Here is an 18,885-nt window from a genome sequence, read left to right as displayed (position 1 = left end):
GGTCCATAAATAGGACTCCTAATGTAAAAAATAACACCCCTACAAAAGCCCACGGCCACCTAGGGGGATGGCAGGTTGCTGTGGAACCAGATGGGCACGTGGAGAGCTGACCTCGGCACACGGCGCCGTAGTTGACACAGCAGTCGCCCTTGTCCCTGCAGTCATCTGAACAGGAGCAAAGGCTTCGGGACAACCTTTTCTCACCACACCTGAATTTGCTGCAAGTCCATATACGTTCTAGAAACAAACAAAATACACGTTATGGTCCAAATTCAACACATCTGATGTGGACGCAGATGTGCTCTCTTCTAGAGAGACACAATGAACTCTTTCATGGAATCGGCCACCACAGTGGTTGACCTGAACTAACAGAAAACAGGCAAGCAATAATTGTTATTCTGTCACTAAGAAAACCCCAGAATTTCATCATTTTAAAACATGGACAAACATTATAATCATACAATTCATAGACAGACCTTTCCTGATTTTTTCTCACCAGCCATTTTCAGGGTTCTCAAAATTTAATCTGAATCTGGCTTATTCTCATTTAAATATTAAATATCCATGTCGTATGTAGAGAAATCCAACTCAAACGGAGAAAATTTACATATTCTGATGGTTTTATTTTGAAGCAAGTAAACATCTAAGTACACGTGAAACTAATGTAACATTCTATGTCAACTGTATCCTTCAATAAAAAGAAGTGGGTGTCTAAGAACTCTTGTTTTAATGAGCCCATGCTGAAAATATTCATATATTTCAAGCAGCCTTTTTGAAGTTAGTTTAAGTGCAAATTAGATTATATTGGCCTTCAGCATACGTAAGAAACAGGCATGGTTTGGCTAGCCATAAAGTGCTGAACAAAGGCAAAACAGATGACATTTCTCTCTAAGGAAATACAAAGGGCAAATTTTTAAAAATCTCAAATGAGCTAGATAAATCACAACCTAAAAGATGCAGAACTTGTCTCTGATCTTTTACTCATACCCATGGCCCCATTTGTTCCCTGCATATTTTTATTTACCTGGTTCTATACATGTCTCCTGGTAATCCAGACAGCAGTTTCCAAGGTCAACGCAAGCAACATCACAGCGGCAGTTGCCAAACGTTCTCTCAAAACACCGACCTTTGCAACTTTTAACTGAAAACAGTGAATAATGAGTTAGAGCTTTCGGATCACAGAAGCACAGAGCAAAATCAACTGATATACCTAAGATAGATTCAAATCCTACCATAGAAGACACGGATGGGGTAATAAAGGTACCCAACAATCTTTCCACAAATACACGTAGAAAGTAGCACAAATAGAAGGCATGGAATTTTGATTTTTATCTCTTACCATAGAGAAGCAGAACTTTTAAAATTCATGACAAACCCGACTGAGGCTGATAAGACTTAAATCCTTATGACCCACTAAAGAAAAGTCAGAAGAAGGGGCTTGTGCGGAATGTTTTATGCTCTGAAAAAGTTGGCTTCAACAGCCATAAAGTTCTCTAAAATTTCAAAATATGAGATAAGGTTTTAAAAGTGATTATCTGAATATTTCAGAGAAAGAGAAAGAAAGCCTGACTTACCTCACCCCCAGTCTTGGTGTATAAAAGAAGTAATGTCCGAGCGCAAACATTCTGTAGGAGTACCCCTCCCCCCATCACCTAAAATACCCATTTCGCGTTCAGGTCCAGCCTGGTGCCTGAACTCCCCAGTCAAGGTGTGATTTCCTTTTTTTAAGCTTTTGTAAGACCTTGTCCTTCCCCTCTGTCACGTCCTTCCATTTGAACTAGAGTATTTCATTAATATCCAGTCTCACACTAGACTACCAGTTTCTTAAGGACAAAACTACATGTGGATTTTACCCAGCATACTGCATCCGGGTGCCCCGCAAGATGCTGGGCTACAGTTGGTACTAGCAAGTTTTTGTTAAATGGATACACGGTGGATATGGAAAGAAGACTTTTTATTAAACACAATAATTTTATGTGGTAACTGTTTACTAGATACCCGGCAAAAGCTAGGTTTTCACTAGATTACTAAAAAAAATCAGGACGGTGAGAAAAAAAAAATCCACTTATAAAATAATGCAAATCCAACAGAAAAAAGGAATAATCCCAGCTCCTGACCACCAAGGCCCACAATTTTAAAAGTCAAGGGCATGTGACAATAAGTTTCTGGTTGCCCAGAGACGCTAACTGGTTACCCAGTAACCCCTCCAGGACTGCTTCAGCAACTAACTCCCTGGGAAAAGAGTGTCCTAGGAGTCCCTGGAGAAAGTCAGGGAGAGGTCTCCAGGGGCCCAGCACTAGAATCTTCAGGCCATGTTTGCTTGTTTGTTTCACTGTTCTTATTTTTCTGTTGTTCTGGGGGTTTTCTCTTTGTTTGGTTGATTTTTTGGTCCTAGCCCCTCTTTGTTGTTTTAGGATGAAGTTTTGCAAGTAAATAAAATACTATGTGGCTCATACAATAAAAGAGCTTCAGGAAGGCTCAAACCAGCATCAGATCTGCAGTAACTACTGAGCACCCACAGATGAGGACGTAACGCTTTTCTCAATCACATTCTGAAGAAGTCTAAATAGCAACACACACACACACACACACACACGTGTGTGCACATGAATTACTGTAGTAATTACCTTCTTTGGCACAGCTTGGTTTCAACCCAAATATACAACCAAGGATTGTTGTTAACACACAGACCGACAATACCTGTGGGGAGAAAAGAAAATTACACAGCTTCAAACCCTTCTATTTTGTCAAACGTTTCTAAAGTTCGTGGTGCTGCTCTGTTTCCTGATACAGGTGCAGGTCACATGGATGTGGGTGCTTTGTGAAAATGCAAACTGCACACCTATGCTTCGCGCATTTTTCTGTATGTATGTTATATTTCGAGAAGAAGTCTGCTTAAGTGTTAGCAAACGAATCTGTGCCATCGAAGATTAGTGTTTCCAGAAATTTCCCAGTTAATGCAAATGAATCCAGTCAGAGAATTTTGAAATAATGAAGGGAAGGAGAGAGGAAAACAATCTAGTTAGAGATTCAATTTCTTATTTGTTAATCCATAAAAGGCAACATGAGACTATTAGATGCCTCTTTTACACAGTTTAACTACACAAACCTGAACAATAACCTCACATGCCCCATGCCCCACGGCAGCTTGTAGGAACAGGCGCTAGACAGGACTGGGCAACTGCCCTGTGCGCCCAAACGGTAACACAAACTGGTTGTGTGACTTGGGTGAGATCACTTACATGTTCTAGACATCAGATCACTCACCTATACAATGAAAGGGCTGGACTACATGCATTGCTAAAAATCTTTCCAGCTCTACCATTTTGCCACTTCCTCGTTCACCACTCTTGTGGCCTTTGACATTTTAAAGTAAGTAGATACACCAGACAGAATTTTTACTTGAGAATTAGGGGGAAAAAAAGGAGCAAAAAACAAAAACATTCCAGAGAACACCCCTCAATATTTTTAGTGGCATGGAGTTTCCTGGACAGCTCTCTGGAATCTCACTTTGCAGGAAAATCCAACAAACTATGCATTCAGTACCAACTATGTGTAAAGACTTATGTACAGGAAAGAATAAGAGATGCTCGGAGAGCTTCTATTTGTGTGGGAAAAGGTAAATATAACAGCATAAACGGCTCATATTTGGCAGGTTTTAGGAGGCCGCTCCAGTTCCATAGTTGTTTAAAGGAGAAAGGTTGCAGTCGTCGGAGAGGAGATCAGAGAAGGCTCCATGGAGAAAGGCTTTGGGCGGGGCTCTGAAAGGGGGAGCTGACGGTATGATCTGACAGACAGATGATATAACAGAGCAAACTTCTAGAAGGCAGGCCCGCATAAGGACAGGTCTGAAGGAAGAAAAACAAGGCAGCAAATGAACAACGAGCTGCTTACTTTGACTAGAGCAAAGAATATGCAAAGGGGAATGGATGTAGGTTGGACAGGTGGGGTGGTGTTTCCCAAAAGCCAAGCTAAAGAGATAAAAGAGACAAGAGGAATGGGTGAATGGGTGGATGGTGGGTGCAGGCTTTTATGACCTCACTCTCTCAAATGAGACATATCAAGTATTGACCATGCATGTCAATCACCAGGGTTAGGGACTGGATACTCAAATAATAAAACAAACATGACCTTTTTCCTCAAGGTGCCTAATATCAAGTGAATGCCAATAACTAAAGAGAAAGGAAATGGTTAAATAAAGAGAATCAGCAGGTCTAACTTATTTCAGAAGAGAATGAGGGTAAAGGAAGGGGGAGCAAGAATATAGCAGGTCTCCAACACAACAGGGTCTAGGTGAAGCCTTTTTCTTTGGAAATCAAAAACCTAAGTGTATGTATGTCCACTGAAATAGGGAGTGGTCAGAGGAACAGCTTGAACTAACAATAAACAATGGCCAGCAGAACAAGGTACCAGCAGAGAGCACAAATGGATTCCCCTAAACCTCTGATGGTGGTGTAGGCTGGCACAAAACATATGAAAGGTAATTTTTAAGTCCCTATCAAAAACACTAAAAACTCTTACTATCAAATAAACATACAGGGAAATGAAAGAATTGTAAAACTCATCTGTATTTCATATACTATAATTTAAAACACGGGGAATTAAAGTTTTCATTGTAATAAACTTATCAAGAATGGTTTGAACAGTGCTTTATCTTCTTCTCATCACATAGCTTACAATACAGAATGAATATCTTTTCCACGCCTTGGCAAATGGCCACATTCCTTTCCAAGCTTAGATCAATTTTCCATGTTTTAACCTTTGCACTTTTAATACGTGCAGTATCTCCACGAGTTCCTTTAATATGAATTCTTATCCTCGTGTCCCTTCCTCTGGGACATCCTCATCCTTTCCATCACAACCACGTTCCTCACGATGTCCATAAACTCACTTCTGGCCGCACGGCTAGAGTCTGCTGAACAGAAGCAACGTTAACATTCCCACGGTTGGCTTTTTCTTCCACAACCCCATTTACATGTGAACTGAATTTCACTTCTGGCATTATCACTTTTCTCTCCTTTACTGAATTTTCATCTTTCTCAGCCAGTTCTTTCAATGATCCATTGTAGAAAATAGCATGTACATTTATCACCGGCAGACAAAGAAGCAACACAACTACTTTCTCTGCTGTCTGTGAACTGATCGACAGATGCATAGTAACCAATCACTGACAGACTTTAAAAGAAGCCAGGTTGGTCACTGGCCACCATATGCATCTGTTATTTACACAGTGATTGGTGGACTGAAAAAAGCTAGCAGCAAAGGCTGTACTCTATGCAACTCGCCACAGTAATTAAATCTTGGTAACTGAAACTTGAACCATGTTTTTCGGGGCCTGGTGTTATTTAATGAAACTGGTAACTGAAATTAAGCATGCCACAGAGTCATGCAAAACTAGCGCCGCCTGTACTCTCACATGTGGGCAGGAGAGTTGTCCAAGGCTGCTTATTTCAAAATTGTTTGTCTTCACAACAAACAAACACACACACACACATAAACAAAAACCAAGAAACAAGTTCATTTTAAGAAACTGGCTTAAAAAGTCAGTTTAATCTATACAATCTCAGGAGGTTAGCCTCAAAGATGGCACGTCAGAAGAAGGCTGACAGGAAGACAAAAAAGCACAACAAAACTGAGATACAGCCAGAGGAAGTTGGAAGCAGCTGATGACAGACACCCTCAATCTTCTTGGGCAAGTAAGAATATCTCCTGGGAGTCAAGAAATCTAGCCGGGGCTCTGTAATGAGGGGGCACAGGACATCCCAAGGGAAGAATGGCTGCAAATCCATGGCAACAAAGGAGAACGAATCAACAAGAGAAGGGTGAAAAGACCTTCAAGCTCTGGGAGCCCAGCTGAACCTGAAATCATGGATTACAATGGACATGAGTGGCATGGAATTCCAGGGCTGGGAGTGGGGGGATGGGACAAAAAGATAACATGGTGTGAGGAGATGGGAAGGCAGGGGAAAACTTGCAGAAAAGCCGACAGGGTCAAAATGTGGCTGCAGTGGCTGAACAGGGTTGGGACCATGTGGATACAAATGTTTGAGAACTGGGAGAAGACAGGGGATCAGGCAAGTATGGGAGCGGGAATGAGGGAGGGAGCAAGGAAGGAGGAAGAATGGAGGTTATGAGCCTGAAAGGAATTTCAGAGTCTGAGTTCTCAGAAGTGGAACAGTTTGGAATGGAGATGAAACTACTAAAAGGAGAAACCTGAAATTGGCATAAAATACTTGTTGGAAGTAAGAAGACCCGAAAGTTCTAGTACTTATAATAATATTCAAAGTTAAGTTTATACCAACAAATGAAAAATCACAGTAGAAAAACTTTATTTATATTCTGAAACGTATTGGCTTAAAATACACATTCCCTCACTGCTGTAAGAAATTTAGTCATGGAGATGTATTACCAACAACTGTACCGTTCTCACTAAACATAAAACAGAACTTGCGAATGGTTCTGTTACAACTAAGTCTCATCTCAAGGAAAACTATGGGAAGATCTGGTGGTAGGCAAGTATTTAAATCACAAGCATTAGGCGCGCCTGGCAGCTCAGTCCACAGAGCGCGCGCCTACTGATCTTGGGGCAATGAGTTCAAGGCCTGTGGTGGGCAAGAAGCCAACTTAAAAAAAAGAAGAAGGAGGAGGATAACAACAACAACAACTAGGTGGGTGATCTAGTCAGATTGTGAGGTAGACTGTGAGGGAAAAATCATGTTCAACAGTCACTACCTGTCTTGCACACAATTAACAACCAATGGAAATACCTTGTGAAAAATACTGCTCCTAGCAGCCAAAAATGTCTAAAAATAAATCCAATAATTTAAGCGCCTAGATGATGAAAATTACAAAATGTTATTGAAAAGCAATAAAGAAGTGAATAAAAAGAGAAATTTGAAATACACAGAATTCTCAATCGGGGCGCCTGGGTGGCTCAGTCAGTTAAGCAACCGACTCTTAATCTCAGGGTTGGGAGTTCAAGTCCCGTGTTGGGCTCCAGGCTGGGCGTGGAGCCTACTTTAAAAATATAAATAAAATAAATAGTAAATTTTAAGCATGAGTTGAAAACACACACAATATATGCAGTCTCCACTCTCTTATTAAGCTGGAGAGGCATGATTTTTTTTCATTACCTCTTCATTGCTAAAAGATGTCACTTATTTTTTTTACGATTTTATTTATTTGAGAGAGAGATAGTGAGAGACAGCCCAAATGGGAAGGAGAGGGAGAAGCAGGCTCCCCGCTGAACAGAGAGCCCGCTGCGGGGCTAGATCCCAGGACCCTGGGATCAGGACCTGAGCTGAAGGCAGATGCTTAACCGACTGAGCCACCCAGGCACCCCTAGATTTATCTTTTATAAGATAATGCAAAGCATGGAAATGAAACAAAAATATGTCAATAGGAACAATTAATTCTCATCTATAATTACATCCATAAAAGATGAAATTTACATCATCTACTATGATATACAATACCCAATCAGAATAGTTTTTAGCAGGAAATTTCAGAGCTGTGAAATCTAGTTCAATTTTAATTTCTTCTCAAAGTACTTTAAGGAAGCAGTGTCAAGGGCGCCTGGGTGGCTCAGCTGGACAAGTAACTGTTGAGCTGAAAACCAGCCAACTGTGACTTCAGTGGGTTAAGCATGTGCCTTCAGCTCAGGTCACGATCTCAGGGTCCTGGGATGGAGCCCCACGGCAGGATCCCTGTTCAGTCGGCTTCTCCCTCTGCCCCTCCCCACTCCTCGCTTATATGTGTGTGCTCTCTAATAAAATTTTTAAAAAACCAATGTCAAAATTCACTATTCATTTTTACCTGTATAACAATTTAGGTAGTTTTCATATTTTGATATTCTCTTAGAAACTAGAGACAAAGCATTTTATCTTAGAACACATGGAGCTATCAGACATACAAGTAAATTGTTGGAATGTTTCCCCCTACATTAGAAAAATATTTGAGAGTTTCTTTTTTTTTTTAAAGATTTATTTATGTATTTATTTGACAGAGATAGAGACAGCCAGCGAGAGAGAGAGAGAGAGAACACAGGCAGGGGGAGTGGGAGAGGAAGAAGCAGGCTCATAGCGGAGGAGCCTGATGTGGGGCTCGATCCCATAACGCCGGGATCATGCCCTGAGCCGAAGGCAGACGCTTAACCACTGTGCCACCCAGGCGCCCCTATTTGAGAGTTTCTTGCTTGTTTAGTTGGAGTCCTTAAATCATTAGGCCTTTCCTGGACATTTAGTGACCCAAAAGAAAGAGGTACGAAGAAAACATTTTTTTTCTCTCACAGATTCCCTCAAATACAGTGGCATTAATAGAACATGTATTATTCATTATTGAGTATTTACATGAGTGTCTACCTGTACGCAGTCCCTTTGCTAAAGGCCAGAGAGACAAATGAAAGCAACTCCTATCCTGACAGAAATGAAGCGCGGGGGCGTGGAGATGAATGATCACAACAGACGGGGATAAGAGTTACAGCAGAAATATGTAAAAACTGTTAACATGCTAATAGCACAGTGGAGAGAAGAAGAGGAAAGAATGGTGATAACAGAAACTTCACAAAGGAAGACTTGCAGAGAAAGGGATGTCCCCCTCCATCAATAAACAGATGTTGAGTGTCTGCAGTATGCCCTGTGTTTAGGTTCTGCGGGGAAGTACAAAAATAAAACAAAAAACCATTTGTGGTGAAATCCCGAATCTCTGAGTTTACCATCTAATCAGGCTGACAACTCTAGAATTTGTTGATGATAAAGACAGGAAATGGTGAGAAGCAGCCTAAGAATTAAATCACGTGGTAGTGACAATGCGTGCAACTGGCAGCTCATGCAAAGCCAGGGAGGTACAGAAACTACCACCGGCCTGGGAGACGGAGAGGAACCACATCACTGGCATCACTTCTCCAGTACTATGTGCTAGGCACTTTTCTCAGAGCTTTAGATCAAATCATTTAATCTTCACAATAACATTATGAGACAGATTATTGACATTAACCCAGTTTAAGGAAACTGAGCTGCAGACAGCTGACAAGCCGCAGGGCCAAGATTTGAACATGGGCAGTCAGGCTGTAAAGCGGTGGGGCAGTAAGGGGACATGGGAGTGGCTGAAACGGGGCCGTGGTCTTGGGGGCAGTCAGTGGGGAGCTGTTGGGGCGTTTAAGTATGGAAGTGATGTGACTAGATTTACAAATTCTAGAAAAAGCCTCTGGCAACGTTGCGGAAGGCTCTGGTATGAGTCCAAGTGTGAAATGAGAGCCTGGACTCACCTACCTCTTTCTCAGGAGATGCTCTGTCCTCCTCTGTCTTTCTCACCCCCAAGCACTACAGCCCTCACCACACTCCGTGAGCTCGATCTGTCTCCAACTAGACTGTGAGTTCCAGGGAGGGCTCATTTACTCATTTCTGTATTCTCCATGTCCAGTATGATGCCCAGCACACAGGAGACATTTGACAAATAATTGTTGAGCTGAAAATCAGCCAACTATGATTTCATTAAACATAATTTAAGGGAAAACCATAATCCTCTCCCTTTTCATCTGACTTGACAGAGTCGGTCAGTTTATGTGCTTTGGTATCCGCTCTATATAAATGATGCTTACAATGAATGTACAGGAAGAACATTTTAGGAAACGGTAGATTGCTGGATTTGGTATTCACATATGACAGATGGAATACAAATGCTCATCTGAGGTGAGGATGCATGAGCTGACCGACCACATTGCTTTTCAGTCCTCTGACCTTTGAGCACAGCTGCATGCTCTCTGAAGAGAATTTTGTAAGAACTCAATTCTACACAGGGCTGAGTCTTCAGGCAAAGTTTTTCTTTCCTAGAAGATGAGGATTAGATCCTCAGAAACTTCCATAGGGCATTTGAAGGGACACCAGAGAAAATGTCATCTTCTTGAAGAACTTTTAAGTATCACAAAGTTCAAAGTATACCTTAGAACAACTGCTTGAGTGGATTTAGGAACTTCTTCAAGAAACAGTTCTAACTTTTGCTTGGCCTCTTACACACTCAGTATCATTTTAGTTATGTTTGACTTAATCGAAGATTCTCCCAAATGGCAGTGACGTTTTACATAAAGCAATTTATAGGAACGAGCAAATGAAAATGAGGAGGGAGACCCCAAGCACTGAACAAGCACACCCCTCTGGGGCAAACCTCACATTCGATCTCTCAGTGAAACATTACAACTCTGAAGAATTTGACTTCCGCCTGGTAGAAAGAGTTTCAGGTTCAAAATGGCTCGGGTTCAAATCCCACCTCTCTTAACTCATTTTGTCAGCATTCAACACATACTTCTTGACAGACTACTACATGTCAAGATTGAGCTAAGGCTGGGAATACACCAGTGCACAAAACGATTTCTGTGTTCTCATGGAGCTTGTGTTCCAGTGACTTCTAGACAATCACAAACTGTGGGACTTGGGAACATTTCATATATTCATTAAACCTCATTTTCTAAAAATCTCTAAAGGGGTGATAACACCTACCTCACAAAGCTAGCACAAGCTTTGGGCATAACGTACAGAAAGTGCCCAGATGGGTACCTGTGACACGGAGGTGCTCAAAAAATGATAGCTACTACTAGGGATATCCAACTCACCAAGAGGACTTGAGCCCATTAAAGAGTCTTCCACAGGGACCGTATAACCAATATTTAAGCAAATTACAGGGTATTGTTTTTAATATGCTGGTCAAAGAAATGCCATACACTAGTATACTAACATTTCCCCTCCCCCCTCTTTTTTCTACAGGAATCTGTTTTCAACAGCTGCTGAAGACCATGCAGTGGTTTTTTAAAAAAATCTACCCAAAAGATGCAATCGAGAGAGAAAGAAGGCAAAATGCTGTTTTTCATGGGATGGTGGCACTGGTAATTTTAGTTGTAACTATACAGCAGCTCTCCAACCCATGCTTATGAAAAAGGGATCCATGGAAACAACCATCTGTATATTAGAGAGTACTACAGACCCGTGTCTGCGCACTTAACAAAGTATAAGCCTTACACTGATCCAAGCACTGTGAGTGTAAGAACACCTTCAAATATTCATATTCTTTTGCTCAAAAATTACATTTTGCAGCTTATCCCAAGGTAAAAAATTATGTACAAAGCCTTATTACACATGTTTACATGTAGCAGTACTTACAAGAAAAAAAATAGACACATACACAATCTCCCACAATAGCAAATGGCTAAAGAAAATGTATTTATGTAATTGAATATTATATAGTCATTAACAATGATGATGTAGAAGAAATTTTACACACTATTGACTACAAATGGCAAATAATAAAACAAAATGGGCAGTGTGGTCCTAAGTTTCTGTTATATGTGATACAGCTTTTATAGTCTTATTTCTGCCTGATGGGCTTACACGTGATTTTTTTATCTTCTCGGTACTTATCTTTATTTTCCAAAGTTTCCACAATGAACCCATATGCCAGAGAACTAAGGGCACTAGGATACGGATATTATTGACCCAGAGTAACGTTTTCCTATTCTGGCATTTTAGAGATCTTCAGCCCAACTGGAAGCTCTCCCTGCCTACTTACTCTAAGCAAACTCCAATCAATGAATTCTACCTCCATTCCATCTACCTAATCCCTCATTCTTTGTTTTTGTTTCTTTTTTAAGATTGATTTATTTATTTGAGAGAGAAAGAGAGAGTACATGTGCGTGAGCAGGGGAAGGGGCAGAGGGAAAGAATCTCAAGCAGACTCCAGGCTTAGCTCAGCATGGAGCCCAATGTGAGGCTCAATCCCAGGACCCTGAGATCATGACATGAGTTGAAATCAAATTGGATGCTTAGCCAACTGAGCCACCCAGACACCCCCCTAATCCCTCATTCTTTTTTTTTTTTTAAGATTTTATTTATTTATTCGACAGAGATAGAGACAGCCAGCGAGAGAGGGAACACAAGCAGGGGGAGTGGAAGAAGCAGGCTCATAGCGGAGGAGCCTGATGTGGGGCTCCATCCCACAATGCCAGGATCACACCCTGAGCTGAAGGCAGACGCTTAACTGCTGTGCCACCCAGGCGCCCCTAATCCCTCATTCTTAAACATCAGTGAACAGCCATGATTCACCATTCATTTGAAGTCAGCCTACAATATGCAATAAACAAAAAGTGTAAGATCAACATGAAGGAAAAAAAGGGAGAGGAGGGGGAAAATACATTAAAAACAAACAGCTAATTAGTATTCTCAGTGGGATTCAAGAAGATACACGCAAATCTTCAAGTCAAAGGTCCTCATATCAAGTATCCAGAATAATAAATCAAAGAAGGCTCATACTTACTCACATCATTATAAAATTCCAGAACATGAATGACCTTAAGCTATGACAAGTTTATAAAAATAAAATTTAAAAAGAGCAGTAGGGGCGCCTGGGTGGCACAGCAGTTAAGCGTCTGCCTTCAGCTCAGGGTGTGATCCTGGCGTTGCGAGATCCAGCCCCACATCAGGCTCCTCTGCTATGAGCCTGCTTCTTCCTCTCCCACTCTCCCTGCTTGTGTTCCCTCTCTCGCTGCTGTCTCTATCTGTCGAATAAATAAATAAAATCTTTAAAAAAATAAAAATAAATAAAAAATAAAAAGAGCAGTAAAGATGTATAAGATCAGAGTTAGTTTTTCCTTAGAGGTTTAGTAGAACTCACTGGTGAAGCTCTCTGGGCCTAGAAAGATCTGTGTAAGTTTATTGATTTCTGGTTCACTCTCTTCATGGGTTATAGAATTATTTACATTTTCTAATTTTTCTTAAGTCAGTTTTGACAAGGTGTTTTTCTTCTTGGACCTTTTCGCTTCATCTACATTTTCAAATATACTGGTAGAAAGTGATTTATAATAGCCCTTTGTTAATTCTTCAGTGTCTGTAGATCTGTGTTTGTGGTGCTGCTTTCATTCCTTCTTCCCTTTTTGTCTTAATTATTAGGCTCACCAGAAGTACTACTCCTCTTTAAAGAATCTACTTTTTGCTTTGCCAGTTTTCTCTTTTATACGTTTATTTTTTCTTTTACCGATTTCTGGTCTTTATTTTTACTTTCCTTCAGTAGCCTATGTTTAATTTTCCATTTTGTGTTGGCTTTTTTTCCAAGTTATTGATTTGGCTACTTAGGTTATAGTTTTATAGACTTTCTTCTCCCTTAATATTACTTTTATTCTTATTTTTAAACTCCTTAAGTCATTGTTGTTTTATAAGTTCATTTAGATTTACCCAAATAGTTATGACTTCATGCATTTTAACACATTTTCTTTTGCACCTTTTATCTGGAATCATCCGGAATGTTATTTCCTTCTGCCTAAAGTATTTCTTTTAGAATTTTCCCGATAGCAGATTCTCTCAGTATTTGTTAGTTTATACATGTCTTTATTTTGTTCTCATTCTTGAAAGATATTTCTTCTGGGTACATTATCACAGTTTCGCAATTATCTAATTTCAGCACAGTGAAGATATCATTACACTATCTTATGCTTTTAATCATTGCTACTGAGAATTCAGCTGTCTGTTGTACTTTTGAAGGAAATATGTCTTTTTTTCAATACCTTTAAAATCTTTTTACTTTTACTTTTGTATTCTGCAATGTTATTCTGTCATTTGTTGATATATATTGCTTTATTTATTCTGCTTATGACTCAATGAGCTACTTAAATCTGAGGACTGGTATCTTTCATCAGTTCTAGAAAACTGTCATCTCTTCAGATAGTACCCAAAATAAAAGAAAAAAATACATATTAACAGGAAAACATTAAACTAGAAATAGTGACCTAGAAAGTCTTTAAAAAACCAAATAAAATTTCTAGGAATAAAAAATGAACAAAATTCAGTGACAAGGCTTCACATCAGAAGAGACACAGTAAAAAACAGAATTAGTAAGCTGGAAGATAGTTCATAAAACATCATCTAACATGTATCACAAGAAGAAAATCACAAGAAATTACCCTTCTTCCAATTCACTATTATTTCTTCTATAGTTTCTTTTTTATTTTTTTTAAATAAGTGAATTTTAATTTTTTTAAATTTAAATTCAATTAACATATAATGCATTATTTGTTTCAGGGGTACAGGTCTGTGATTTATCAGTCTTATATAATACCCAGTGCTCATTACAACACATAACCTCCCCAACTACTACAACTTTTTATTTTTTTATCTTTTAAGAAATTTTTTGGGAGGGAGGGGCAGATGGAGAGAGAGAATCTTAAGCAGGCTCCATACCCAGAGTGGAGCGTGTCACAGGGCTCAATCTCATGACCCTGAGATCAGGACCTGAGCCGAAATCAGAGTGGGATGCTTAACTGACTGAGTCACCCAGGCACTATTTCTTCTACATTTTCTTCAAAAACAGTCAAGAGTTTTATAATCTATATCTGATAACAATACTATCTGATCATTACTTGTCTGCTTCTCAAGTGTGATTTTCTGCTGGTTTTTGCTCATGGTGCCATTTTCCTCTGTGCCAGGTTGTTTTTAACTGTGTTCTGTTTATTGATGTTAGACATTTTCAGGACTCTTTAGAGGCATGGGATGAAAGTGTTTTCTTCCAAAAAGGATTTATATTTGCTTCTGCCAAAAGCATTAGATAGAGAAGACCACCTTCATAACTTAAGGTAGATAAAGTGCGATCAACTTGCATGTATCTTTATTTATGGGACATACACCATAAATTACACAACAGCTAGGTCCTTCACAGACTGTTCTAACTTCATACAACACAATACATATATATTACATTTATAATAATTCATAGCATGTAAATATATAAGCATGCACAATTTCTTTATAGAATGAAATTATGACTTCAAAGCTTTATTTGTGATTTATGATAGCTTCCAGAAATGTACCTTTTATATTTCTGTCTCTCTTACCTACGGTCAAGCTCATTAAATTCAGTTTAAGAAATATTAATGCCTGCCTGTACTGTATCAGGGAACATCCAGTATGATAACTGTCTTAAGAAATGGCCTTTATCCTCACGATTATGTTAGTTTTGGCAATTATGGAAATAGTGATATTTTTTATCTCATTAATAGGTCTCAATTAAGAATCACAGAAAAGTCATTATAGGGATATTTATCATCTTATGGCTAGTATAAAGACTACGATTTGTAGACAGAAGGAGGAACAGATGCTAAAACAAAAGAGAAACATAACAGTCATTTTGTGAAGTTTTAAGCAATAACTAGCAACTTATTAAAGTGCACACACACACACCATGACAACAAAACCCCACAAATACCTAGGGTCACGGTAGACAAGGCCATCTGTTACCAAATCACTGCTTCTAAGAACAACTAGAAGGACCAATCAGAAGTCTAATGACAACATAACAGATGGGAAACACTATGGCGGCTCCTTCGGATCTGCAAGGATCCATGCATATGAGGCACAACTTGTTACTACCTGCTCAAACCCCGCTGCTAGGACCTCTCTGTTACAAGCAAGCTAACGTCACCAGCTATCCCACTGTCCCTCAGAGAGATTCCTAGTACTGAAGATAAAATCAATCTCCACTCCATAGACACTAGTACAGCACTTTCCCCAAACATAAAAAGGAAAATATTGGCTTTAAAATGAGCGATATTAAGACAGGAGACCACAAAAACAAGCTTCAAAACATATCACAGAAATTCTGGACTTCCTAAAACTCCATCAACACATTTTTTTACAATACCAATTAACAGAACTGCTGAACGAATGCCATCATTTCAAAGAGTACTTGCTTCTAATTTGTCAGAAATAGTGCTATGAATCTGTTGCATTTTTTTTTAACGGCAAATAAATCTGCAGCAGGCTTAGTTTAACAGACTCTCTAAGTCTAGATTCTAGTTGTGAGTAAGGAGAACTCTATCCACAACAAAAACCCACACACTCTTCTTTGGAATATTTATGTTCTTTTTTTCAAACCTTAGAACAAACAAACAAACAAAAAAGAAGAGAAATAAAGTCAGAGGAGACAGAGCAGTTTAGTAAGACACAAAGTAGAAACCCTTAAATTATTATTATTTTAAATACTGGTTCTCTTAAATGCTACCCTGTGTCACTCTGGAGCTCTAGGCATTTAACCCTTTCCTAAGTGAGAAAGAAAGAAAACAGCAAATAGAGATTTTGTAGCATTCAGGTGTGATACTATGGACGTGAAAGACAGAGAAGACGATGCCCCCAATCTCACATAAATCTATCAGGAGATGCTGATAAAAGAACATGCAGTTCAAGACAATTATTTTGAATAAACACATTTCATATTTGGTTGAACTAGTCTCTTGGGCTGATAAAACGATGAGATTCTTCCCTAAACTAGAATTAGTAGTCCAGAAGAGGTTTTTTTGGCACCTTTGATATTTAAGCAAATAGTCATTTCATCAATTCCCTGATTTTCACAAAGACTTATTCTGGTTAAGCAAACATAAGAAAAGTATCAAAGAAAGCTCCTATCAATAGCCCATAGGGGCTGGTAATGATAATTTAAAAATAATCTTTTTAGGACAGGTTAAAATAAAATATCAAATTAAAAGGCTGGCTTAAGAAACAGAAACAATGTTACTACTTTACCATAAACCACAAGGAAATTATTAAAATCCTAACCATTTTCAATTAAAAATATAAGTATAGCAAAATTGTGGCCCTAATCACAAAAAGACCAATAACTCTCATGCCTTTATCCAAATAACGGTATGTATCACATTTGGAGCTTGGCGATACCGTGGAAGCCATGTCATCTATAGTCCCTACATTGGGCTGGACTGAATATTTTCTATGGTCCCTGATAAATCTAAAATATCTATGAATCTACTTCGGATAACTGATTCTACCTTTATTTGGATCACTCCCAACTCCATCTTCTATACCCTCCCCTCTTAAGGAATTTTACCCCAACTATGTATATGTATTAAGATTCTTGGCTGACTCTGGAAAACAGTATGGAGGTTCCTCAAAAAGTTAAAAATACAACTACCCTAAGATCCAGCAACTGCACTACTAGTGTTTACTCAAAGGATACAAAAATGGTGATATGAAGGGATACACGCACCCCGATGTTTACAGCAGCGTTATCAATAGTAGTCAAATTATGGAATGAGCCCACATGTCCATCGACTAATGAATGTTGTGGTGCACGTACACACACACACACACACACACACTCAGACACACTACTGGACTACTACTAAGCCATAAAAAAGAATGAAATCTTGCCATTTGCTATGAGGTGGATGGAGTCAGAGCATTATGCTAAGTGATATGTCAGTCAGTGAAAGACAAATACCATATAATTTCTCTCATATGTGGAATTTAAGAAACAAAATAGATGAACGTGGGGGAAAAAAAGAGACAAACCAATAAAGACTCTTAACTACAGAGAACAAACTAAGGGTTGCTGGAGGGGAGGTGGGAGGAAAGGGTGGGCTAAATGGGTGATGGGTATGAAGGAGGGCACTTGGGATGAACACTGGACATTGTGATAAATCATTAAATTCTCCTGAAACTAATACTACACATTGTATGTGAACTAACTGGAACTTAAATAAAAACCCCAAAAAGAAAAAAAAAAAAGATTCTTGTCTGAACACAGGCCAGTGGAATAACTATTAGGTCTGTCATGAAAAGAACTAGAAATACCAGCCCTGGAAACTTACTTCCTCAGGCAAATCAGAAGTGGGAGTCAGGAACTCACTTGGGCCATATTCCTCAGTCAAAATTTTTCCTGGAATGCTGCAGAGCCCCCAGAGAACTGAGTTACCTAGGGCAGCAACTCTTTTTCCTATTATGTTCATTTAATTTCTTTCCAGTTGTAATGAGAAATAATTGACATACATCACTGTAAGTTTAAGGCATATAACGTGATGGTCTGATTGATATATATTGTGAAATGATTACCACAGTAAGTTCGGCTAGCATCCATCATCTCATATAGATATAATAAAAAGAAACACTTGTTCATTTATTTTTGTTTCAAAAAGTACCAAGCCCTTCAAAGAGAAGAATATCCAGTACTTGTAACTTCTGGCTGAGTGCGTAAATCACTTCTCTCACATCTCACCAATTGCTTTCACAGACCATTTCTCTCTGAGGTTAAAGGTCGAAGGGTAAAGCAGCAGCCACTTGGTGGTATAAAGTAATGGTTTCAGTAAAGAGATTAAGCTTTGGTGGCAACTTCACGCCATGACCTGTATACCCTCCCTGAATTTTGAGATGAAAGCACGTAATCAACAAGAACGGTAACAGAAAATACCTCAACACAAAGCAGGATCGCTCGAAAAAGGCTGGAGAGTAACTCCTCACATACAGCCTCCGGCCACTAAGCTTCCATTTATATCCACAAATGGAAAATGCCCACATGGGATCACAGAATTATTAAATAGCAATACTATGTTCTTGGTTTGATGGTTTATTTAACCATCGTTTGTTTTCAGTTAGCAAAATACATTTTTGTGGCTTCTCTTTATGTAATCTCACTTTCCTCTCTTAAGAAATGCAGTCTATTGAGAAAAGATCTTGAGGAAAGCGTTTAGCAAACTGGATTTCAATCTCTTGACTTATAACAAAATAAAATAATGGGGTGCCTAGGTGGCTCAGTTGGTTAAGCGTTCTCAAACTCTTCACTTCGGCTCAGGTCATGATCTCAGGGTCGTGAGGTCAGCTCCGCACTGGGTGTGGAGCCTGCTTAAGATTCTCTCTCTCCCTCTGTTCCTCCCCAACCCTACTCAAGTGCTCTCTCTCTAAAAAATAAATAAAAATAAAGTTTCAAAATAAAATGACAATTGCAGTAAATATTTAAAGATTTAACATGAAATCACTAGAAGAAAAATATGAGCAACTATTTTTATAATTTCAAGGTGGTGAACACCATTACAAGGATGGTGCAAAATCCAGAAATTAGAATGGAGAA

At 39.1% G+C, this 18,885-nt stretch overlaps 1 protein-coding gene across 1 annotated transcript in view; it reads right to left on the bottom strand.

The window, feature by feature from the left end:
• Nucleotides 1-18,885, bottom strand: part of ENPP1 (ectonucleotide pyrophosphatase/phosphodiesterase 1) — a 71,385-nt gene that overhangs the window by 34,156 nt on the left and 18,344 nt on the right. Inside the window, exons 2-4 of the mRNA XM_034669156.1 lie at nt 2,628-2,700; nt 1,025-1,141; nt 112-237 (exon numbers count right to left, since the gene is read on the bottom strand). Of these exons, the coding sequence (XP_034525047.1) occupies nt 112-237; nt 1,025-1,141; nt 2,628-2,700 (316 nt within the window). The remainder of the gene's footprint in view (nt 1-111; nt 238-1,024; nt 1,142-2,627; nt 2,701-18,885) is intronic.

Source organism: Ailuropoda melanoleuca, chromosome 10 (genome assembly GCF_002007445.2).
Source record: "Ailuropoda melanoleuca isolate Jingjing chromosome 10, ASM200744v2, whole genome shotgun sequence".
Lineage (NCBI taxonomy): Eukaryota > Metazoa > Chordata > Mammalia > Carnivora > Ursidae > Ailuropoda > Ailuropoda melanoleuca.
The sequence above is the reverse complement of the archived record's forward strand: the minus strand, read 5'-3'. Positions and strand labels throughout refer to the sequence as shown.